Raw genomic sequence first — 23,552 nt, 5'->3', positions numbered from 1 at the left:
ATAAAATTAAGGCGGTCACAAGTTGTCCGACCCCACAGAATGTGTCCCAGCTTCGTTCGTTTTTTGGCCTATAGTTCATTATTATCATCGATTTTGGCCCAATCTTTCATCTTTGTTGCATCCGTTATGTGAACTTTTAGAGAAAGGTCGTAGATGGAACTGCATGGTCCTTGGAATGCATTCAGTCATTTGCAAAGCTCGTAAACTGATGGCTTCTGATAAGGTTCTTACGCAGTACGACGTAAATTTGCCAATTAAGTTAGCATGTGATGCATCGCCGTACGGCATTGGTGCAGTTATGTCACATGTAATGCCGGAAGGCATTGAGCGACCCATTGCGTACATCTCGAGATCTCTGTCGAAGTCCGAGAAAAACTATTCGCAAATTGATAAAGAAGCTTTAGCAATTGTGTGGGATGTGCAAAAGTTTCACATTTACTTGTTTGGTCGACATTTTACGCTAGTGACTGACCACGAGCCTCTCTCTTCTATATTTCATCCAACAAGGCCTCAATTATTCCATCGAATACCGCAGTACAACTCAACACGGCAACGCTGATTGTTTGTCTAGATTACCGCAAGGTTCCACTGAAACCTCGTGCGATGCTGCAAGCAATTTTTATTTAAAGCAGATTGACTTTTTGCCTGTAACGGCCGAGGATATTGCTAAACACACACGTTCAGATAAAATTTTGTCACGGGTGTTTGCTTGCGTGACATCGGGCAATTGGGTGCCGGAAAGTGCCAATATGCCATATTATTATCGAAGAAATGAGTTATCCACATTTTACGGATGTTTGGTTTGGGGACCCAGAGTGGTTATTCCAGAAAATCTAAGGTCCTCTATTTTGCAGGAATTACACAACGGACACCTGGGTGTTGTGAAAATGTACAAATCGCACGAAATTACGTCTGGTGGCCCAACCTTGATAACCATATTGAAGAATTGTCCAAAAACTGTTCGGGGTGCTTACAAAATAGAAACGTACCACCTGTAGTAAAATACCACCCCTGGCAAACTTGTGTTAAACCATGGCAACGCATACATATAGACTTTGCAGGTCCTGTGGAAAACCACATGCTTTTGGTGATCGTGGATGCCTATTCTAAGTGGCCGGAGGTAATCCCAATGCGTTCCGCCACGGCGGCTGCAACTATAGACGAACTTCGCACCGCTTTTTTGGAGGAACGGTATTCCTGAAAAAATTGTTTCTGACAATGGTCCTCAATTCATTTCACAGGAGTTCCAGACGTTCCTGAAGATGAACGGTATTCGTCATATGAAGACTGCTCCATCCTCACCAGCCACAAACGGCCAAGCGGAGAGATTTGTACAAACCGTAAAGAAAGGTTTACAGTCGATGTCAAACGAAACCGGAAGCATCAAAAGCAAACTATCAAGATTTTTGCTGTCCTACCGCAATGCTCCTCATGCATTGTTAGGAGAGTCCCCTGCCAAGCTGTTCATCAAGCGCAATCTGAGAACCCGCCTGGATCTTGTTCAACCCACGGGAGAGGGAAGGGTCGAGAAATGTATAGAAAAACACATCGACAAACACCACGGGCAACGGCCACGAACATTTGAAGTTGGTCAAAAAGTGGCAACCCTAGATTATCGCGCTCGTAGTAAGCGTTGGGCAGTTGGCGTCATTGAAAAAGTTCTCGGGCCACTGACTTATCTTGTACGTGTAAACTGTAAATTTCTTTGGAAGCGTCACAATAATCAGTTAATTGACATGTCGGGAAATAACGTTCGTGATATTGTGCAATGTAATTCGCCGTGTTTCGAAGAATGAAAACTGCGTTGTGATAAATGAGTCTTACTTTGCTTGCGACTTGTGCACAACTGTCTGCAGCTCATAATAATTATTGTGGCTCTTTTGCATCTATATCATATGGTGAAACTATACAATTTTTTTAACCGAAACGAATTCACGAAATGACTTTTCACGGGATATTTTAACACTTTGTAGGCAATGGTCTCAAGTGTTATGAGTGTAGCTACACGTGGTACAGGGGCAAAATCGACAATATGGATTGCACACAGGCACATTTATTTCCCAACTCTTCATATGTGGTGGATTGTGATACTGTTTGTTCATATTGCATGGAACCAAGCAGATCTTGGAAACATACCACTACAACGTATCGGAATTGCTGGGACCCCGACAACGTATCGGAATTGCTGGGACCCCGACAACGTGATTTGCGGTCTTTTGTGCGAAAGCGGTAAGATGCAGTGCATACTTTACTGTTTCAGTTTGCTCATCTAATTCTTTTGTGACCTTACCCAGTTGTTTAGTTTCAGGAATACACACTTTGAACAAACTTTTGCTTTGAAGTACCATGACATGTAACACACGTTTCAAATTAAAGAGTGGCCATTCATACTAAAACCTGACGAATTTCTAATAAACTTTCAAAAACAATAAACTAAATTGTTCCCTTTTTTGATTCATTTTAACCAATCTCAACGATAAATAAAATTCCACAGATTATTGCAACACAGTGGATCCCGAACAATCATCTGCTATCCACAGTCAACTTCCCAACTTTTCCTTTCATTTCCTGCTTCCATTGTTGGTAGCATATATGCTTTAAAAGATGGAAGTTGAGATGGAGCTGCAGTAAGCCTTATGCTCTCACGTATATTGCTCCACGACTTATGATATGCGCTAAACTACAAGAGAATAAATACAAACACTAAAGTTCCATTGTGTGTTTAGTGACAAATGAATCTTGGCCTTTATGATTATTATAAGTTGGCTGGAAAAAAAATTGTCTAGCATTTTCTTTAAAGCCAACCTGAGATTCATGCAAAGCAACGACAGCTTTAAAATGTGGACACAGAGCAGTGTCATTTATATTAGGCCTAACTAAAAATCATACTACAACCACAAAAATCCAAACCCCAAAAGAATCCGTTTTATTACGTAATAAGTCTTGGCAAAGAAGAATTTCATGATAATTGATCAAATATTTTACTGGTAGCCTACAGAATTAACAGTTCGAGCCACGACACCAAGCAGATTTAAGTTTTGTTTAATATCGTATCACTGCTGCGAATTGCAGCATTGCGAAAATGTAAAGCAGACCAGAGAGATGTTAGTTGCCAAAAAAAAATTGCCAGTTAAGAAAATTTTAAACGCGGGTTACTCTGCTACCCTGCGAGGTAGCAGCATGATTTTTTTTGCCTGTAAAAGTTTATTGGCTCACCTTTCTAAAGATACAAAAATTATTTAAAAAAAAACATATTCATGTTCGGTTATGAATATGATATGCGTATTATGACATCGGTTGCCAAAACGAGATTTGCTGGCAAAAATTTTAAGGCAAGAGCATTCTATGCGCTTAACCCTTCCAAACGATATTAAAATATTTGAAAACGAACATTTATCGACAAAAGTATCCACCACACCACCCCTAAGCTGTGCTTATAAGGGGGGTATAGGCTTCAACTGTATTCGGCTCGTACAGCGGCGGCTTAATGCGCTTTTAGACAAGTTTAATATCTTTGAAAAGCTTGGTTTTCGTACTTTCGTTTGGTTGAAAATTAAAAGTTTGAGCATATAACGATGAAAAATGTTATCAAAGAAAAATCGATATTTTTTCATGTTTTCAAAATATAAATTCATATTTCTGCACTTGTCTGTTCGAATTTTTCAGATATTTTAATATCGTTATAAGCGCGTAGAATGCTCTGATTTATAATTTTTGCCAGCGAATCTTTTTTTCGCAACTTATGTCATAACACGCATATCATATTCATAACCGAACATGAATATGTTTTTTAAAAAGAATTTTGGTATCCTTAGATAGGTCAGCCTATGAACTTTTACGTGCAAAAACATCATGCTGCTCTTAGGGTGGCCAAGTAACCCGCGTTTACAGTTTTGTTATAACCGGCGATTTTTTTGTCAACTAACATCCCTCTGGTCAAAAGCAGGTGCTCCAAACTAAAATCATGCGCTGCATATACACCAAGCCCCAGCGAGTCGGGGACTTACAAAACTATTGAATATTTTGTCGTCCTTCCGTTATCTCTACTGGTCAAAAATAACTAAATTATGCTCCTGTATTGTTGTTGTAGATTGATTGTCCCTTTTTAATTACCGTGATAAATATATGGATTGCCAGTATATGGATTAATAAACTCCTTTTTACGAATTGATATGTTCTTATCCACTTCATAATCACAACGTTTTATTTGTCTCAGAGTACTCTGCAGTCTTTTGTCAAGCCTTCGACAGAAGTAGTTTTGTCGTACTAGAAAAATGTTTTCTTAATTTTCCGCTGAAAAAATCATATTTTTATTTTACAACACACGTAGGGTATTCCCCATGGATTAAAGTGACGTCATATAGTGCGTGTGTACTGCTGCAAATGAGAGTTGTATTTTTTTCATCCAATTGGCACTAAATTATCGACCGTAGTTCCCACAAAGCACTTCGTATTTTGCATCAGATGGGAGCATACAATACACATTTCGTCATTCAGAAGAAAGAGCAGGTTAAAAATTTGAAACCAAGCAACCCCCAGTGGATTTTCAGGCATGCCGAAGCATGTGGGATGCCCTTTGCTGAAGTACGTATGAATATAATATAACTGCTATAATAATACGCATAAAAAAGCATTGAAATGTGCAACCAAAGTTGGTTGAAATATGATTGTGCACAAAAATTCCAAACTTTTCATCAAAACAATAAACTTTTCAATGGATTTTTGTATGGCCTATATTTTTCGCATTGGTATGTTCATTGTCTTGATGAAAAGTTTGATCAAATTTTTTCAGTGCACAATGTTTGTTTTGAAATAATGTCAATAAATTACCCATACAATATGTCCTATTATTGAACATTAATTTGAGCAGTTACATTCTTGCTTTACATGCAAGTCTGACCAAAAAATAACAGTACATATTTATAAAGTTCAACTGTTCTTATTATATTTGCTCCTTCTTGTTGATTGGATGTTGTTGTTTTCTAATTTTGGACAGAATATTATCGTCAATTTGTCTTTGTAGGTTGTTAGATGCTGGAGAAGGTTTGTATTGTTGGGTTCGAATAATAAAGGTGTATTGACGAAACAAAGCAAAATATGGCAGTCAGATGACAAGTTTATTCAACAGGTTTATTTTACATCTTGAATATATTTGTTGGTTTTCATCGAGTGTGTTTAACAAAACCTTGTTTTTTGGCAGTTACTGAGACAGCTCCCATGGGATAAAAAATTCCAATTGTCCTTTCAAAGCTATCTGAAAGTTTGTTTTTGGTTTAAGAATATTGAGCCCTTGGTGAAATTAAAAGGTGGTCTATTACATTTATACATGTTTTGTTGCCTGTTTTTATCTACATAACTTACTAAAATTTTAATTTGTCTGCCTTTCAGTAATATTTGCTGTACTGAACAATGGAAAACCATTAACTGTGGAAATTGTCCAAAGGATTCTTAAGCATGTTTACCCTGAATATGAACAAGATTCATTGCAAAAAATGGCCAGCAATTTCATTAAACAAGTAAGGTTATATGTTCTCCCACTATATTTTGCTCAACGTTGATTTCACCGTTATGTCTTTTTTTCTAAGGCAGATGTAAATGAGCAGGGCTATATTGACGAGGAAGATTTCATTGCATTTGCAAAAAAAATACCTTTCGAGGAATTTGCAGAGATTATAACATTCAACATTATTCCATTGGAGTTGCAGAATATTAACTTGGATGAAGATTGAGTAGCTTAGAAAGAAATGTTGACACTGTGTACTTTTTTGTTTGAAGTTTTGTATCGTCATTTTTGTGCAGTTTTAATGCACTTTTCATTTGAAAATTAAATTTGTGATGATTGGTTGTGCACTTGTAACATGGTTTCTTTTCAACAATTATTTTATTTTTTATGAAGCAGTTCATGTGTTAATTACATATATTTCGTTTCTTTTTATGCAAGTGCTTGTAAGTAAAACTCTTCCATACCTCTTGCTTTTTCTACATGTGTGCCTCCTTACACCAACCTTTAGTTGTTGGTACCTCTGAAATTTTTACTTTAACTTCTTTTTTAATTTTTAGACCTTGTGGTAGGAAGTTTACTACACAAATTGTGCTCATGAGACTGTGGAAATGTTGTCAAGACCAAAGCGAGCACCGAAAAACAGGAGGGTCTTGCAGAATATAACATCGGCGGCTGAATATGAAAGGGTCTACACGTCAAGGCAGCGGACTCTCATGCAGAAAGCATTTGAATTGGAAGAAGCTACTGGTGCCGAGGTTTGTGTGGAATTGCTCTCATGTGTTTGTGTCATAAAGTATTTTAAGTATGTCTTGCAATCAAATTTTCAACAATAGAATTGTTTCGTGTTTGTATAATTTTAAACAAGCCAAATCGATATGTTTGTGTAAAAAAAGTGAGTTCTTTAAACTGGGATTTTCCTAACTGGAGGCAACAAAGAGTAGAATGTTAAACAATAAATTTTTTAAAGGTACTTTGTCTCAAATTGCACCTCCTGATACCTATGCTGGGTATAATTAGTTGACAGTCAGACACAAAAGGTCACATAAAATTTTATGTGATTAAACGGGGTTGCAAGCAACTGGCAAGCCCTTTCTTAAACAACTTTTTTTAATGCAGGTTTCTGTAACTGTGAGATCGCCATCTCAAGGTATTGCTTTCTATGCTAGCAATACAGTGTTGGAGGAGAAGCTCAAAAAGTGTGAACTAATTGAAAATTACTCCCGTCAGTTTACCAAGAATTATTTTACATCAGCCTGTGCCTTTGTAAGTTTCCAGTTTTCTTATTTTTCTATATGGTTGAGACTCGCAGGTTAAAACTTACCATCAAAATTGTGGCTGGGATGTAGTGGAGCTTTCATGTTACTTATAACTGAAGCTCTTCAAACAAGCAAAAGAAACTGTTTTTAAACTATATATTCCAATAACTCATATTGCTACATGAAGCAACCTGTATGTAGTTTGTAGTTGCCATGACACAAGTTTTTTTTTTCCTTGCAGAATCCACATTTCCGTGGCATGTTGAATACTGCCAACAATTTCCACACAGTAGGACACAATAATGAAAACCATGCTGTCAGCCAACAAACCTCAATATCTACGACTGACAAGAGTACACCAAACAATGGTGTCACCTCACCAATATCCCAAGGTCAAAACCTGAATGCCAGTCCTATGCAAAGCCAGAATAAAACCACTGGTACACCTCAGAGAACAATTCCCACAACCAGTGGTTCACCATATAACACCCCCAGAACCCACATATCATCTGCAACTACCACTTCAACTCAAGCACCATCCCCAAGACCCCAACAACCAGCCAAAATCACTAGTTTGGCTTCCACCAATCCGAAAGAGGTGAGAAAGCAATCACCAAAGACTAACACTGCTCAGGGAAAAAAATCCACTCCACTGATCCGGAAATTACCCAGGCCAAAACCTTCTTTTACTGAGGCACAGAATCAACCACAGTTAAATGTAAACAATAAGCAATTATCCGATGATGTTCCGACATTGGAAAGCACAATTCGAAGACGAATTCGAAACCAATCCGAGTTGTCGTTGGACATCAATATTGAAGTGGAGAAGATGAAGCATCCTCAGCACTCTGCTCAGATAAGAGATGAATCCTCAAGTTCCAGCTCATCCGACAGTGATGACTCTAGTGATTCAAGTGACACCACCAGCAGCGACGAGTCGTCATCGGAAAGCGAAGATTCCACCTCCAGTGACAACAGCTCTTCATCTGAAGATGCTGCAGAAAGCGGAGTCCCCCAACCTCCTCCACTGGTGGATGTGAAACCAGTTCTTATTGAAACTGTTGCTATGGCAACCGCCACTCGGCAGGGTGAGAAAGACCATCCGGACATTGCACGCAGAGAGACGCCCCATGGTGGTGAAATCAAAGGAGATGGGACTGGTGATGGTTCTGCGACGAAACACAAAAATCCCTACGAGTTTATAGGAAACCTCACGGCAAAAAAATGCAATAATCGTCGTTGTGCAAATTGCAAGTTTGGCAAGTCAAAGCCTAGTTCGCACATTTTCTTCGATGCTGAAAAATCTCCTGCGCCAAATCCGGTGGAGTCGATGGTGCAATGGTGCAAGAAATACAAGTCAAACACAGAACAAGGTCCAAAGAAAAGTCAGAAAAGTGGGAAAACCGGAAATACCAACCAAAAAAATAATCCGGTAAAGACAAAACCGCAACCAAACAAACCAACTAATAAGAAACAACCGACTAAACCCCAAACAAAAACTCCATCCAAAGAAAAGTCGACTGGGATCAAAACTAATTCATCACAATCTAACGAAAAAGCACAAAATATTCAAACTCCTAACCCGGCATTGAAGCTTGGTTCAGATAGGTCGCCTGCACGTCCGGAATCATCCGAAAAGTCCGTTAAAAATCGTCCAGTTGAAAAGGGTGGAGGGACAGGAGAACAGGTGACTACTTGCGAAAAATCAGTGAAATCTGCCTCTAAAGAGACGAAGAACACGCTAGACGACTTGCAAAGATCAAAAGGAGAACAGCGAATAAAAGGAAATAATTTTGAGACTTCGAGAAGTGTTTCACCAGCCACGAATTCGGCAGATAGAAAGAAAGCGTCTCCCATCAGTGGGCCAACAAAGACAAACCCGACTCGCCCACTCAACAAACCGAAAATTAACGCAACAACTCCATCCAATCGCAACGCTAACGAAGTTTCGAGCGGAAAAACGGAAACAACGACGAGCTGCAGAAAAACATCGCCCTCTGGTGGCGCCCCGGAGCGTGTGAAACCGCCATCTAAAGCAAGTCTCAACAGTCGACGGACGCCAAGTAAAAGTTATCAGCGTAGTGTTCCCTCCAAAACCCACCACAGCCGCCAAGGCCGACCCGAACGATCCCGATCACCAGTGACCGCGAGACAACGCGACAAACCGTTGAAACCCGAAAAGTCATTTTTCGAAGTGCCGCCGTTTCCGCAGCCGGAAAGCTCGTCAATTTCCAATCGCACGAGGACGCGTCAGTCAATGACGTCAGTGAAAAACTTGACCTTGAGCCACAAGTCGAGTAAACCCCGCGAACCCGCCCACCCGAAGCGTTCCCTCCAAAGTAGCCCGACAAAGAAATCCAACCATACAAATACGGAAAGAAAAAATAAACTTTCGCCGAAAAGCCACAACCTTCGGTCCCAGAACAAAGTAACCAACGCGCGAGCAGTGAAGACCGCTTCTCCGAAAGAGAAACATTCGAGTTCTTCGAACGAGTCGAGGGCGTCGAATTTGTCGTCATCGAACAAACCAACTTTGCAACCGGAGCAAACTGGACTAAACAGAAACTCAACCAAAGGATGGCGCTATTTCGAATCCAATGAGGGAACCGAAACGAATTTTCCCCGGCTAAATTCGACGACGGGTAGAAGAACGCTCCTCCCAACCCCCCCAGACGTCACGAGGTTGGTAAATCATCAGCTTTTTGACGTAGAAAGTCGACAAAAACGACCTTGGAACGTCCATGAAAATCAACCTTGCGAATCACGAAGTGGTCACGTGCCTGCTAAGAAACCGCGATGTTCTCATGATCGCAACGCGGATTTGAACGGAAATTTTCTCAAACTCACGGAAACGCAGAATCGCATCTTAAAACTGGTAAGATTTTTTAATCCAAAGCCTAGTGGTATTACATTCAATGGCGCGTGTCAGTTTTCCTCTGTTCAGTGAATACAGCATAACCCGGGTAATCCGAATTAGATTTATCCGGAATTTCGCCTGGTTCGTATAAAGTTGATTTTAATTTGTAACACAATTTTGTCCGACAAAACGAATCCGGATTAGCTGAATTCTACTGTAATATTGTGAAGTAACAACAAACGAAACAACATAGCCATTTGTACAAATCTCAAAAGCGTTTTTTTTTTCATTCCAGACATCGCTTCAAATTAGAAAATATCTTCCCCAGGCAAACACAGCAAACGGAAAACCGCGATATGACCGGGATCCTCCGTCACGTAATTTCCCGAGTCGCCATGGCAACCCTCGGAGAGCATCAACTTGACTATTTCCGTAATCTGGCGATTATTGTTTTGCATTAAAGTATTATCGGGATGAGCACATTTTGTTCCTCTCACCTAGATCTACTCTTTTGTCTGTTTTATTTTTTTGTGTGTTTATCGTGCTGGGGTGCTTGAGTCTTGCGTAGCTTTTTCGCGAGGCTTTTGTTTATAAACGAAAACTAAAATGTTGCCTTGTGTATTTTACCTTTAATCTGGCAAACATCCGGGAGGTTTTGATTGGTGAGAATTCTTTTGTAAAACGCCGCGGGTTTTTAAAACTGCCTTTCTTTGACACTAGCAACTAAGGCGGATCTGGGATTGGACAAAAGAGTATTTTATAAATCTGCTAATCGTTGTTCACGCGACAGAGTGCCTTTTTAGCGCATAGATTTCTCCTCGCCCAGCGCCAAAATCGCCAACCATAAGTTTTGGATATTACACAAAAGAAAAATGAAAACCTTTTAAACAGGTTTCCTTATTATTAGTAACCATACGAAGAAAGATGCATTCAGGGTCCGCTTACATTTTGTCAGTCAAGTAACGAACACACATATATTCAGGGTGTTGCACTGGAGTTTTGGAAATGCCACGTGTAAGTACAGTAGCGCCACATAGTGGCTAAAAAAAGAAACAATAGAGAAGCGTCACGAAGTATTAGTCCAGGTTGGTCCAAGTTTGTGAGGAATATCTTCAAGGGCCCAGTGATATGCCGCATAAAGTCACGTCAGGGGTGGCGCATGCAGCCTGGGGTTTGGATGAACCCGCTGGGGCCAAATGTTATAGACAATCGCAATTTTACAATAAATAATCGGATCGTACAAAGTGGCGAGATTTTTTATAGACAACAATTGTACAAAAAAGAAGAGAAAACAGATTCACAGGTCAGAGATCCAAAACCGTACTTTGGCGTAAAACAACATTGCAACTTTTTTATCGATTTATTCTTCGCGCTTTCTTCTGCACAGCGGCTTGATGGCTTGAATCCATTCATTCCGTTCGGCGTCGCTCGTAGCAACAATAAGGTACAGCGTCCCACTTGCAACTTTCACACAGAATAGGTGGTCGGGAGGATTCTTCATGTTGAGGGCTGAAATGCAGAACGGAATAAATCAACTATTCGATCAAAAGAGAGACGCATAAATGCACTAAATTGTAAAATTGTGAATTTTCCTACTGAGGTATTTATTGTTATGTGTCTTCAGTGTTCGTGTAGGTAAAAACGGAATTAAATGAAATTGGAAAACTCCTACAAATTTCCTACCAACTTCGGCGGCAATTTTGCCCACAGTGAAAACGGTGGCGCCATGGAGCGACATGGAGTTGATTGTTTTTGCCGATTTTTTTGCTGGGTCAAAGTAGGAAATGGTGGACGGATATTGCTGTAGCACGAAACACCTCGACTTCCAAGACGGAACCACATGACCCTACAATAAAGTATGAAGCATTTTTTAAAAGTCGCTAGATGGCAGTGGCCAGTGTTGCCGAACAAGGGTTTTGAACGGTTGGCCACATCGACCAAGCGCCCCACCCATATATTAAGAAAAAAACCTGATCGGGACTCGTGGCCAGGATGTCGTAGGACTCGTAGGGTATTACCGAATATTGATGTCACCAATTATTTTTTTATTTCGAGTATTTATAATTGATGGAGCAACCACTTTTCATGCTGCTCCAATTCAAGAATATGATACTACTTTCGGTACACCATGCTTGCCTACCCGTTTAAAAAGAATCCCCCTTTTGATGACGTCACCGGCGGGTAAATCCAAAGGAAGGCCCGACGAATCCTTTTGTTTGAGAGCCTGGAGTTTCCTGTGGCGAAAAGTGGCGAAGGTTTTACAAAATTTCCTTGAGCGAAATGAAAATAAAAAACTCACTTCAACTTGTGGGGGTTAAATACAGGGGAACTCCCGGGTTTTGAGGGGGACGTCGGGGTGACGGAAGAATGCGAATTTCCGTTTTTCATGGAGAGGTCGTCGCTCAGCTAAGAAAACGTTTTATCGCATGACAGTAAGATAACTGCGTAACTGTTTGCATGCTGATGCAGGCTGCTGCATGATGGCCGAAACGTCGATACAATAAAGTTACTGCCAGAAGAGTCGTCTTGTAGCAATAAAACATGCTTGGCAGTATCAGTAATAATTTATAACTGCAAGGCACACTGTTGCCGCATGCGGTGGTATTTATAATGCTGCATACATTGGCCAATTTAAACGCATTGGATACCAGGAAATCCCGAGAAATTTCATTTGCGATAATTATGATATACCTTAACAGCGTAAACAGCAAATGCAGTCTTCAATAATAATATGATGCTCACTTTCTGTTTTGCTGCGCAAGTTGCCATGAAATTAGGGTCTTTGTTTAGCAAATGTTTATTACACAATTTTCGAACTAATGTACTAACGCAGGGATAATGCCATTCTAACACTAAGTGTTAAAAAATATTTACCAATCTGTAGTAATGTTGGTCAGAAAAGGGCGACACGTGAAGGTCTGAAGTGAGACAATCCAGCAGCCCAACACCCATGAGACTTGCTACTGTGGAATCTGCTTCGCGGCCATTTAAACCCATATTCTTCCACATCCAGCTTTGCAGTTCAGCGCCTGCGTTGTCGCCAAATTACAAGGATTAATTGCATTCTGGCAAAACCATATAAAGAACAAAACTTAACATGTTGGCGACAAAATGTGACTTAGTCGTGATTGCGTTGACATAAACCGCAACCAACGACTATTTTTTCCCTTGCCAAAGATATACCTCATGCCAAGGTGAACCTATAAAGCTTTGCTTCATTCAATTTGGCACTACAGACATATGGTCGCACGATAAGGTTTTTGGTATTTGAACCATACATGGTTTCCCACGGGAAGTAAAAGTCGCAGTAAGTCGTATAAGGAATGTTTTCCTTTCCAATTCAAACTTTTTTCAAGTCAATAAACTTACTGCGGGTTAAATTAATATACTTGTTTTAGTTTATCATCCGCCACAGCAAAACAACATTTATTGTATAAAGTTTGTGCGAACATGACTGTTTTTGAAAGGTCTTATATGCGTCGGTTAAAAAATCGTGATTCAATCGTCAAATATCGTCTGGTACCCGAGAATCCCTGTGTGTATCGGATTCCATCAATCGTCCGAGATTCCTTCACAACTCCGCCGTCCTTACACGACATTTTCACAATCAACTCTGCGCTCCTACGCATTTCTTCGCTCTCATCCGTCGAATCGGTGGATAGACTTTGCGGACTCAGCGGCGAATCCAAAGAGTTGTCCTAATTATTAAAAAAACTTAATATCAAATAGAAACACTAACAACAGATTTACTCATAATTCTGAGATTTCACAGACTGATGGCCTATAGTCTAGAAAAGATTGAATGTTTTCATATTTCACACTTATTTACAGTTTCAGAATTAATTGTAAATAAGTGTGATTGCGGCCAAACCCCACCTACAATTCAAGATATGGGATTTACTTGTCCATGTTAACGTAGGTAAAGTTATTTACCTGTACACAGGACTGTTAACATTGCGACTAATTTATTTATAATATAGGCGTAGGCAATATGGAAGCTACGTGCGTTTGCTTTAGCAAACACGGAAAACATAACGTGGTAATTTGCCTTGGTACAAGCAACACCACTCACCAAACAGCTGCTGTCTAATCTTTCGATGATGGCATCGATAATTTCGGTCCAAATTTCGTGTTCGGCGGACGTTGCAGCTTGAATCGGATACTCGGAACCGTTAGCAGTGGTTATCATGAACACGTGCTAAACAAAATCAATCATTTAATGCAGGGGTGCACCACGTAGGGTCCGCGGGCCATTGGTTAAAAATGTCATGCGTGTTGACTTTTACTTGGAAAGTTAGAAACGTGTGGTGATTAATTGTTTATTCAACAACGTTCAACCAAGCTGTTTTGCAAACAGGTTTTAAGATATTAACCCTTAAAACACACAAACGTTAAGTAAGCGATAGATGGTGTGCAATAAAAATGGTTGTGCATCCCCAATTTATTGTTTGTTGGGATTTGTATTTTTTTCTAATCTTGCACGCCGTGGTTTAGTAGGGTATTTTTAAGTTTGATACTAAAATTGACATGTTTGAGCGTGCTTTTTTAGGTAATGTGTGCAGGCATTTTGAAATCTACTTGTAAAATCTACTTGTAGTTACCATTTCCCAATTATTTATAAAATGTACGTTTCTGAAAAGTCTGTGTCGGCGATATTTGCAAAAAAAATAATATCTACTTCTCTGTTCTTGTCCTTCTCGTCGGTTGAAAAAATCACGTGCTTGTCGAGTTTGGCGCCCTTTAGCGGAATTCTGCCCTGCGGCACAGTGTGCTTTTGGTTCTTATAATAACGCATAGATGTGTCGGAAAGCTTGAACCACCTCGTCTTCCAGTTGTGTCGTACGTGTCCCTGTTATGACGTAACAAACAATTAGTCGAAGCTGAAAAGTGTAAGCAAAGTCGTAAGAAGTTCATTAACACATGCTTAGTGATGAAAAGAAGCGGCATGACCAAATCAAGGAACACAAATGGTGTTAGAGTTAATGCGAAGGCTGGGCGGGGAAAATATCATCCCTTACTAACTGTGAACACGCAGCGACAACAAAATCACAAAGCAACTATGTGCAAATCATGTGTATCCGCCCATTGTGTTGATCAATAGACTCACGTTAAGTATATAAAAAAGCCTTTCAAAATAATACGTACATGGTTTGCCGCGACGGCGTAAATTGTTCATGACACGAAATTTCTATTTACAAACAGTTTTAATATTCACACTGCAGTGCACGGGTTGCACCAGAAAATCTTTGTGGGGCATAATTTGATAATCGTATTTTAACAATCGTACGGATCTTCATTGACAAAATATGCGCATTGTCTTTGACAATGTGCTTTGTGGCATTGCATTTGTTGCATATGTGGGGTTTTTAATACTATTCTAAAACATTAAGAAACATGTACATGACATGAGCCGGATTTATCTTTGCAAACATTTCGATTGTTCCGATCTCAATGTAAAATATTTTTGTGGTAAATTTACCTCGGGGTTCATTTGTAGATAAAAGCGACAAGTTTCGTATAATGTTGCGATGACACGGTATCATAAACCGGTGAATGTACAATGTTGTCGTCAGAATATTCATAACCCCTTAAATAATTTTAACTGACCCGCTTGATGAGAAAGCCTTCCATGTACATTTGACCCGATGACGACAGAGATGTTGGTTTGTCCATGACGTCACGTTTTCTGTATGATGTCACTTTCGTTTGTATACACAGTCTAACAGTCTTGACTTAAACCTACGTAGGTATATTTGCCTGTGTCATAAAAGGTAAAATTTTATTAGTTTGTTTTGGACGTTTGGTCTTAACATGCATAACAACAGCTTTTAATGAAATTATTTTGCCTAACATTTTTTTCTAGAAATCATTTTTAATCATTGCAAATTCCCTGTAACATACTGGCATAAACGCCAGACACTTACAAGATTTTCATTTTGACTTCATCAACTCAACGTTCACAATGCTACAAAACAAAATGTTTGATGAGCTAAATTTGACTGTCTCGCAGTTTCCGCCTAATCATTCTGGCACACTTTGCGAGGCAGCAATAAAGAACTGCTGCGCTGCCTCTTAGTCAACGCACTTCATATCCTTTGTCTGCAAGGTCGCGAAACTGAAAAAGAACAAAAGTGAATGAGCCAAGAAAACGGCACATATGTAAGGGTACAGGCGTGCAATGACAAAGAGACAATCAAGGAACTTGCTTTCACTGTGTCTTTAACGCAACTCCACAGAACAAAAATGCGATCCTACGGTTATTATATTTGTGTATCTTGCAAAGGCCTAAACAGTTGTCCAACTCCGCGTCTGCCAATATGTTGTCCACTATCTATCATGCGCGCCAAATACTATCTACCGGACTTTGTGATCTTAAGGGGTGATATCTTATAAACTAGGGATGCACCGAAAGTTCGGTTTGCCGAATTTATTCGGCCGAAACTAAGGTTTTCGCAATTATTCGGTTTCGGCCGAATATTTCAGCAAAATTCGGCAGAAACCGAAACTTTTTTACTGCATCTAACGCTGATACGCAAAGTTTAAAAAAGGTTAAAATCATTGTTTAAACTGTACGAATGTGTTTGTTTCATTTGTTGACTTTCACAGAAATGATAAAAATTAACTTTAAGCATTTGGTACAGAAGACGAGGTTATTCTTTAGGCACCAAAAAAGGCTGTATGATAGGATATAAGATCTAATCCAGTATATGTTTTGTTTAAATTTATTGCGTTTAAAGAGATGGATACCAAAATTAGTTTCGGTTGATTCGGCCGAGTTAATTCGGCAACTTTTGCCGAATATTCGGTTTCGGCCGAATATAAAAATAGCTGTTTCGGTGCATCACTATTATAAACCTAGTGTTATTTTTGCTGCCAGGCATAGTAATTAATACGAATTGCTCTTCTGGAATTTAAGTTTCGAAAGTGTTTATTGAAACTAACGTTTCTCAGGGTTATGTCTTAAAACCTGTTTACAAAAATGATTAAGTGAAAGTTGTTGCTAAAACTAACGTCGTAATTGTAGGTGACAATCAGCCAGCGTTACACGTATAACATCACAAATTTAGCACTTATGCTCTGTGTCTTTGTTTTTAACCCCTGTTAGCCTTAATGTTGATCTTGCATAGCGCATTGTTTTCTATAACTTATGAGTCACTTTGGCTCAAAAATACATCATTGTCGTTAAATTCAAACGTAAACAAATGTTTACTGAGACATATCTGGTAATTTTTGCACGTGCCCACCTACTTTAGATTTGGTTGCATTTCGTGTGCTTTGAAATTGGAGGAATTTGGCATACGACTGGCTACGTACACACATACATGCTGCTCAGGGCGGGACAAAGATTTATGCAGATTTCACGAACAAAGCTTTAAATTGCACGCGAGGGGGTTCCCGTTGAAAGGAAAGTGATTATGAAACTTTCATATCGTGAACTTGATTCACATATAAGACTATGTAACATAGAAATCTGTGGAAATATTAACGCTATAATTTCGTGTAGTATTTAAATCTTATATAATACATAGCAAAAATTAACAGGCGGTTGCTTTGTTTACACCAAACTGATCTTAAATAAAGGCGAAACTCAGCCCACGTTGATGACCGGAAATCCAGCTTGTCTAACCTGCATTCAATGCAGTGTGTTTGGCCGTTGCAAGCATGCAGAGCCAATACGATACATATCATTGTCATGAGGCAATAGTATCTAGGAGTGATAAAGATGGCCTGTTACAGTAACCTTTGTGACATACTGCAGGCATACAAGATGACAGGCATGTCGCAATAGTCCGTTTGACTACTGACGTCGCAAACGCTTACGTGATATGACCCTACAGTTTTACACATAATGGATCATACCTGGCCTGGCACATAAACCCTATTGGCCTCTAAAAATTTCGAAAGATGACCGGGCTACTGTTTCCTCCTAAGGTCTCACCAGTGCAGCTATGGTGTGACATTGAACGATTTTGTCAGCTAAATAGCCAAGCAAGATTTCCACTTTGTGGTGACTATACAGACCTTGTTAACCATTGTCCTTAAATGTTAAACAAACAAACTACAGAGACGCCATCTGTCTTATAACATCGAATTTAGGCAAACAATAGGAAAATAAACAAAAGTATTTTACTATAGCTGTAAGGCTTTAGCTTACAATACAGAAACATGCGTCCATGAGGTTTCTGTACTACTGCTGCTTGTGGCCCTGCATTGTGAAAGCTGTTATATGTTGAAACATCGTTTCAAAACGACTCATTTATAAAACTGTAAACTGACGTCCAGCGCAACACAGCGTCGCATGCCTGTAGCACAAGCTGCCAGTCGTTGGTCTGAATATATATTTTCATATGGAGGCGTTTTAGATCCGTACAACTATGACTCACGTAAATATGACCCTAATCAGAGCCTACGCGTCATAAACCTTTCGTCTTAACAATCGAATCCGTTGTAACCGTCTAAACTAAACCATAACATTCGCGTCCGCTTAACGCCTTTGTTCTTTAATTTTTTGTAGTGTCATTTAAAAGGGTTCCGCTTGCCCAAAGGTATTACCTGTAGCAGGTTGGTGCTTCTTTTTACTGCCCTCGGCCTTTTTGAAATTTTCCTCCAATACAAGAAAATTTGTAACAAAATGTCGACCTTCGCTTGAAAAACCGCCAAAGTATAAATAAGTGCTAAAAAGCTATTTGAAACAAATTTGTGCGTGTGCACTTCAGAATATTACTTTCCTAATACTACTTCACCTTTTCGTTTCAGAACAAACAGTAGTCGTTTTGTCGGTGCTACACGACAAAAAAATTCTGATTTTTACTCGTTTTATTGTTCTTCTGCCATAGCCTTTCCACTAAGAACCAGTTGACACTTTCACGTAAACAACAGATCGGAAAGGGAAGCTATCGATCTCACCAACCTTATGTGTCATGTATTGCCTAAACCCTTATGCAGTTGCTCGCGTGGCATGAACCATAATCGTGACGTAGGTAACAGTTACTTCGGGTGTTTTAAGCAGACGGATTAGCGACGAAACTGCTAAATTTGTAGGTCTACACACGTCACACGTGTTAATATCGCGGTAATCTATTTTCTCGAAAATATTTGCATTGAAAGAGATGAAACAAACGTCATGCTGGATGTAACCTGTCATAATATTTTGTCTATTTTGTCATTTATTGATAGTTTATATGAGTGTTCTTCAAAGTGGACAACATCAAGCTTACCACATAATTCAGGTTGTCAAAACGAACTTCACAACAAATCACAATTGAAAATCCCTTCACACAAAACGCGTCTGTTTGCAGGAAAAACGTACAAGGCGTTGTAAAAAAACTCGCTTAATTATTTGTTCTAAATATACTGTTGGTTTATTTCAGGCATAGATAAACCATTGACCCTGGCCAACTGTGGTCCCTGGTGTTCCGTGAACAGAGTAAGAGTAAATTTTGTGAAAAAGGGGAACCATAAATTGTCGTTCCGCTTATCCGACCTTGGGCCTCGTGTGGTTTGGAAGATAAACAAAACTGAAAATCCCAAAATTGTCATGTTGCAATTTGGGATTGTCAACGTGTTTTCTCTTGCAAAAGGATAATCATGTCGTTTTGTATTTACTTTAACTTAGGTTCTAACCCCTGCAGACAGGTTGGTTGGTTGAAGTAAAACATGTCTGCTGTGGTTGAAACAGTCGTAAATGGCGGCGAGGAGGCCGAAAATAGCATCGACATGAAACCGCTCGATGAAGCAATTGACGAACAGGTGCAGGAGGCAAAGAAAAAGAAGAAGAAAAAGAAAAAAAAGAAGAAGACAGGTAATAAGAACCGTGTACAAAATTGATTTGTGCAATTTTTCTGAAAATCTTTGCAAATATAAATAACTAGTGTATTAACCCACAAAAATCGTTTGCTAGTCTCTGAATTGTCCGTACAATGTATAGTCGCTGAAAAACAATCACTTGAATTACAATCTTTCATATTGTTGCAGGGACACCTGAAGAGGGTGAAGCAGAAGAAACTTGTGAGGGAACAGAAAATGATAAAGTGGCGGAAGCTGCTGAAAATAATGATGAGAAAGGTGTGTAATGTTTGACATATTGTTCAACTAAACCCTGTGTTGGTGATGAATAGTTTGTGGTACATTTGTATAGGTATATGTATGCAGTGGAATGGCATAGTGTTGTAGAATTAAACTGGAAAAGTTGAAAGTAAATTTGTATCAACTTTGAATAGGTTTAAAATTTTTTTTCCAATTTGTTCGTGTCGCTGTCATAGTTTAGTCAATCTGCTCGGTCGTATCAGTGTCTGTGTTACTTAAATTCACCCTTTGATGTTAAAGGCGAGCAAGAAGAGCAGGGAGGTGAAGGTAAAAAGAAGAGGAAACGAAAGAAGAAACCTGCAGTGAAAGTCCAGACGGATCCACCGACCATCCCAATATCACAACTGTTTCCACAGAAGAATTATCCCCATGGACAGGAATGTGAATACCCAACCGATAAAGACGGGTAAATAGTGTATTTTTGAAATTTGGTATTTTGCATTACCACCATTAGTTCCTCTGATTAGTTTTAGAATATATGAATGTTTCTGTCTTTGTACAGTCGGACTGCAGAATGGCGAACAACTTCTCAAGAAAAGAAAGCAATGGATGTTTCGTATGAAGAAATGTGGAATGATTTTCGACAAGCAGCGGAGGCTCACAGACAAGTTCGAAAACATGTTCAAGGGTTCATTAAGCCTGGTCTTACTATGATAGAAATATGGTAAATGTGGCTTTTTAAAGTATAAAAGAAAAGTTGCTGTAGTTCTTTCATTAAGTGTTGTGTTTAAACATCATTAAGCGTTATGTACATCATATAGTATATTTACTTTAGGACTTATCCAAGGTGTAGGTTGATTTCCCAATTATTTTTATTACAGTGAGCGATTAGAGCAAGCCTCAAGGTCACTTATCAATGAGAACAAATTAGAAGCCGGGTTGGCTTTTCCAACAGGTAAAGGATAATATGTGGGGCAGTAAATAAACTTGTTTGTAATTAGCTCTTAGTTTGGGTAATGCTCAACATTTTTGCAAAATATCTTGTTATTAACCCAGGATGTTCACTTAACAACTGCGCTGCTCATTATACACCGAACAATGGAGACAAGACTGTTCTCACTTACGACGATGTTTGCAAGATTGACTTTGGAACCCATATTAATGGTAAGACTCTCCCATTGTTTGTCATTGCCTTGCTTGGTTACAGAAATTATACATATCAATTGGAATTGTGTTATTATTTACTTGTTGAAAAAAGTTTTTTATTGCAGGGAGAATTATTGATTGTGCTTTCACAGTCAGTTTTAACCCAAAGTATGATCGCCTTTTGGAAGCAGTTAAAGATGCGACTAACACTGGAATTAAAAATGCAGGTTTGAAAAGGCAACCAAGAATTAACCCATAAACTATCCACCATGTACAACACGTAACTTTTTTTTTCAGGAATTGATGTTCGTTTGTGCGACGTTGGGGAGGTTATTCAAGAGACCATGGAATCTTATGAGATCGAACTTGATGGCAAAACTTACCAAAGTGAGATTCCTCAAAAAATACTTACAATTACAAACCTGTTCATAATCTGGTTTCTTATTTTTTAAATGTAGGAAATACAGATGCTGCCATTGGTGCTGTGTGTTTTTATGAAAGTGTAATTTTAATTCAACATTGTTACACAATAAAAACTTCACACCTTCTTGTTCTCACCAACAGTTCGTTCAATACGGAACTTGAGTGGGCACTCAATCGGACAATATCGCATTCATGCAGGGAAGACTGTGCCCATTGTGAGAGGTGGAGATCAAACAAGGATGGAGGTAAGTTTGTCATTGGTTTTGTCATATGTTGTATTATAATGGAATTCTGCAAATTTATAAAGTAAGCAACACAGACTATTTGCTGCAGTAAGTTTAACACTGATTTAGTTTTACTTTTTAAACTCAGTCCTTGAATGGTTGCGATTGTAAAAATTACAACAAAATCTTTTTCTTTTGTTGTTTGGTTTAATTTAATCTTTTCCCACAAATGGAGTTAAATATTTTAATTTTGTTTTTTTTTTACACTCAAAAACTTTTGCAGGAAGGGGAAGTGTTCGCGATTGAAACTTTCGGTAGCACAGGTCGTGGTGTGGTTCATGATGACATGGAGTGTTCTCATTACATGAAGAACTTTGATCTTGCCAACCAACATGTTAATTTGAGGTGGGTAAAATTGCATAGAAAATTGCCTTTTAGTCTTCTAAAATGTTTTTCTTAGTTTTTGCATACATTTGATTTAATTGTGTTCCAATTTTAATTGCTGCCTTTCAAAAGAAATGTGATAGTGGTGTTAATTGAAAAAAATGTGTACTTGTGTAATTGTATTAGCTTTAGCAATTTTATGTGTATGACTATGCTACTGACCTTTGATTTTCTGATTATATGAAACCTTATGTCACAGGTTGCCTCGTGCTAAACGCCTTCTGCATCTTATTTCGGAAAATTTCGGCACCTTGGCGTTTTGCCGTCGTTGGATTGATCGTTTGGGGGAAACGAAGTATTTGATGGCACTAAAGAACCTGTGTGATACAGGTGTTATCGATCCATATCCCCCACTATGCGATGTGAAAGGTTGTTACACCGCCCAATTTGAGCACACAATTCTAATGCGTCCGACATGCAAAGAGGTAGTGAGTCGTGGTGATGATTATTAAAGGCCTGTTTCTTGTTTTTTGTTCGATTAGTTCTTTGCTGGCACATTACTTTGCTGGCACATTACAAAACTGTGTGACTAGTGCTGTCACAGGGGCACAAAACATTTTTTAAGTTTGTCAAAGAGTGAAATTCACTTTCTGCTTTGAGTTTGAGTTTGAAATATTTGATGTCAATTTTTGCTTGCTTTAAACTAACCTTGGCATCGCCAGTGTTAAATTTTCCAACATGTACCTTCACCTGTGCATGATTTGAAGTTCCTTTTTTATGGTATTGGATTAGTTGCTAATAACTTAAACCAGTTCATTACAATGCTAATGTTTAGAAACCCAAATAAATCATGTTGCAACCACAGTAACTGTCAAACATTTTGGAATGAAACGCAGGTTGTTTGTCACAAGTCGCTACTTTGCATGTATATGCATTTGATACTGTGTAAGGTAGTAACTTTTGTTGCAGTTGTGTACCAATTCATTCACTACCTTGTCTGTTTGGCAACAAGTGTGTGGTGCACACTTTCATAATCCAATCCTTGTCCATTGTACGACAATTTTAATTTCACCTTTTTGAAAAGGTTAAAAGTTTCATCCCAATGCCAAGAATCAACTTTGCAAAAATTGTGCCATCTGACAAAACTTTTATTTTTGTTCCGCACTTTTAAGCTGGAAACCAAGAACTAATTTATATAGTGTACAGGTTTGGTTTGCGTTGTTGGCGTGGCCCAAGTTGCGTTTGAAATTGGTTATTGGTGGTATACATAACCTTCAAAGCTTGCGTGCAAAAAATACTAGTAAGGGTTTTTAATGACAATGCTTTGCAACTCATTTATTTAGTATTTAAATAAAACACACTTCGTTTTCAATGCTTTTGTGTTTTCATATTCGTTTTATGAAAGTGACAAACGTGACATTTTTCAAATAAAAAAATGGAAGGGCAAGAACATTTTTGATTTCTTCAAATTAGAGCCTTTTTCATTGGTTTATTTTCTGCATAATTTATACAGGACACCAAGTGAGGGATTGGTTTTGTATGAAACCTGTATGGCGGTATACATTATCATCATACTATATATTTTGCTACAACGTAAATGAACTACACAAGCAATCTCAAAATAGCATGGATACCAACAAAACGTTTGAGCATACAAGGAAACGAAATTACTTAAAAATCTTTTTGACACCACCAGAACACCGTAAACTGCAAAATAAAATCAATGTAAAATG

At 38.8% G+C, this 23,552-nt stretch overlaps 4 protein-coding genes across 4 annotated transcripts; 3 read left to right on the top strand and 1 right to left on the bottom strand.

The window, feature by feature from the left end:
* The first annotated feature begins 4,384 nt into the window (after positions 1-4,384).
* On the top strand, positions 4,385-6,061 carry LOC145914766 (uncharacterized). Its single transcript, XM_083002608.1, has 5 exons — positions 4,385-4,584; positions 5,024-5,128; positions 5,201-5,306; positions 5,389-5,516; positions 5,586-6,061. The coding sequence occupies exons 1-5, from the start codon at positions 4,465-4,467 to the stop codon at positions 5,727-5,729; spliced, it is 603 nt and encodes a 200-aa protein (XP_082858734.1). The 5' UTR covers positions 4,385-4,464; the 3' UTR covers positions 5,730-6,061.
* Positions 6,062-6,091: 30 nt separating this feature from the next.
* LOC145914695 (uncharacterized) lies at positions 6,092-10,227 on the top strand. The gene is made up of 4 exons (XM_083002517.1): positions 6,092-6,258; positions 6,620-6,766; positions 7,001-9,634; positions 9,912-10,227. The coding sequence occupies exons 1-4, from the start codon at positions 6,112-6,114 to the stop codon at positions 10,038-10,040; spliced, it is 3,057 nt and encodes a 1,018-aa protein (XP_082858643.1). The 5' UTR covers positions 6,092-6,111; the 3' UTR covers positions 10,041-10,227.
* A 318-nt stretch (positions 10,228-10,545) lies between these two features.
* Positions 10,546-15,368, bottom strand: LOC145914740 (pleckstrin-2-like). Its single transcript, XM_083002573.1, has 9 exons — positions 15,224-15,368; positions 14,295-14,465; positions 13,689-13,814; positions 13,140-13,314; positions 12,491-12,645; positions 11,916-12,022; positions 11,757-11,850; positions 11,300-11,462; positions 10,546-11,125 (listed from the first exon to the last, which is right to left on the bottom strand). Exons 1-9 carry the CDS (start codon positions 15,287-15,289, stop codon positions 10,977-10,979), a joined length of 1,206 nt encoding a protein of 401 aa, XP_082858699.1. The 5' UTR covers positions 15,290-15,368; the 3' UTR covers positions 10,546-10,976.
* Positions 15,369-19,228: 3,860 nt separating this feature from the next.
* On the top strand, positions 19,229-23,259 carry LOC145914731 (methionine aminopeptidase 2-like). Its single transcript, XM_083002564.1, has 11 exons — positions 19,229-19,418; positions 19,592-19,681; positions 19,943-20,108; positions 20,205-20,366; positions 20,524-20,597; positions 20,699-20,806; positions 20,914-21,015; positions 21,086-21,175; positions 21,353-21,456; positions 21,719-21,840; positions 22,079-23,259. Exons 1-11 carry the CDS (start codon positions 19,274-19,276, stop codon positions 22,329-22,331), a joined length of 1,416 nt encoding a protein of 471 aa, XP_082858690.1. The 5' UTR covers positions 19,229-19,273; the 3' UTR covers positions 22,332-23,259.
* The last annotated feature ends 293 nt before the right edge of the window (positions 23,260-23,552 follow it).

The sequence above is a fragment of the Ascidia mentula genome, chromosome 1 (assembly GCF_947561715.1).
Source record: "Ascidia mentula chromosome 1, kaAscMent1.1, whole genome shotgun sequence".
NCBI lineage: Eukaryota > Metazoa > Chordata > Ascidiacea > Phlebobranchia > Ascidiidae > Ascidia > Ascidia mentula.
This window is presented reverse-complemented; position numbering and strand designations above follow the sequence as displayed.

What these genes read in the sequence shown, in the direction of transcription:
- LOC145914740 (XM_083002573.1), bottom strand. Translation starts at nt 15,289, where the DNA reads ATGGACAAACCAACATCTCTGTCGTCATCGGGTCAAATGTACATGGAA. An exon ending in AAGGCTTTCTCATCAAGCGG is followed by an intron (nt 14,466 to 15,223) that starts GTCAGTTAAAAT and finishes ACGTCATAACAG; the next exon opens with GGACACGTACGACACAACTG. An exon ending in GATTAGACAGCAGCTGTTTG is followed by an intron (nt 13,315 to 13,688) that starts GTGAGTGGTGTT and finishes TTTAATAATTAG; the next exon opens with GACAACTCTTTGGATTCGCC.
- LOC145914731 (XM_083002564.1), top strand. Translation starts at nt 19,274, where the DNA reads ATGTCTGCTGTGGTTGAAACAGTCGTAAATGGCGGCGAGGAGGCCGAA. An exon ending in CTTTGGAACCCATATTAATG is followed by an intron (nt 20,807 to 20,913) that starts GTAAGACTCTCC and finishes TTTTTATTGCAG; the next exon opens with GGAGAATTATTGATTGTGCT. An exon ending in TGATGGCAAAACTTACCAAA is followed by an intron (nt 21,176 to 21,352) that starts GTGAGATTCCTC and finishes TCTCACCAACAG; the next exon opens with TTCGTTCAATACGGAACTTG.
- LOC145914695 (XM_083002517.1), top strand. Translation starts at nt 6,112, where the DNA reads ATGTTGTCAAGACCAAAGCGAGCACCGAAAAACAGGAGGGTCTTGCAG. An exon ending in AAGAAGCTACTGGTGCCGAG is followed by an intron (nt 6,259 to 6,619) that starts GTTTGTGTGGAA and finishes TTTTTAATGCAG; the next exon opens with GTTTCTGTAACTGTGAGATC. An exon ending in TTACATCAGCCTGTGCCTTT is followed by an intron (nt 6,767 to 7,000) that starts GTAAGTTTCCAG and finishes TTTTCCTTGCAG; the next exon opens with AATCCACATTTCCGTGGCAT.
- LOC145914766 (XM_083002608.1), top strand. Translation starts at nt 4,465, where the DNA reads ATGGGAGCATACAATACACATTTCGTCATTCAGAAGAAAGAGCAGGTT. An exon ending in ATGACAAGTTTATTCAACAG is followed by an intron (nt 5,129 to 5,200) that starts GTTTATTTTACA and finishes GTTTTTTGGCAG; the next exon opens with TTACTGAGACAGCTCCCATG. An exon ending in GCCCTTGGTGAAATTAAAAG is followed by an intron (nt 5,307 to 5,388) that starts GTGGTCTATTAC and finishes TCTGCCTTTCAG; the next exon opens with TAATATTTGCTGTACTGAAC.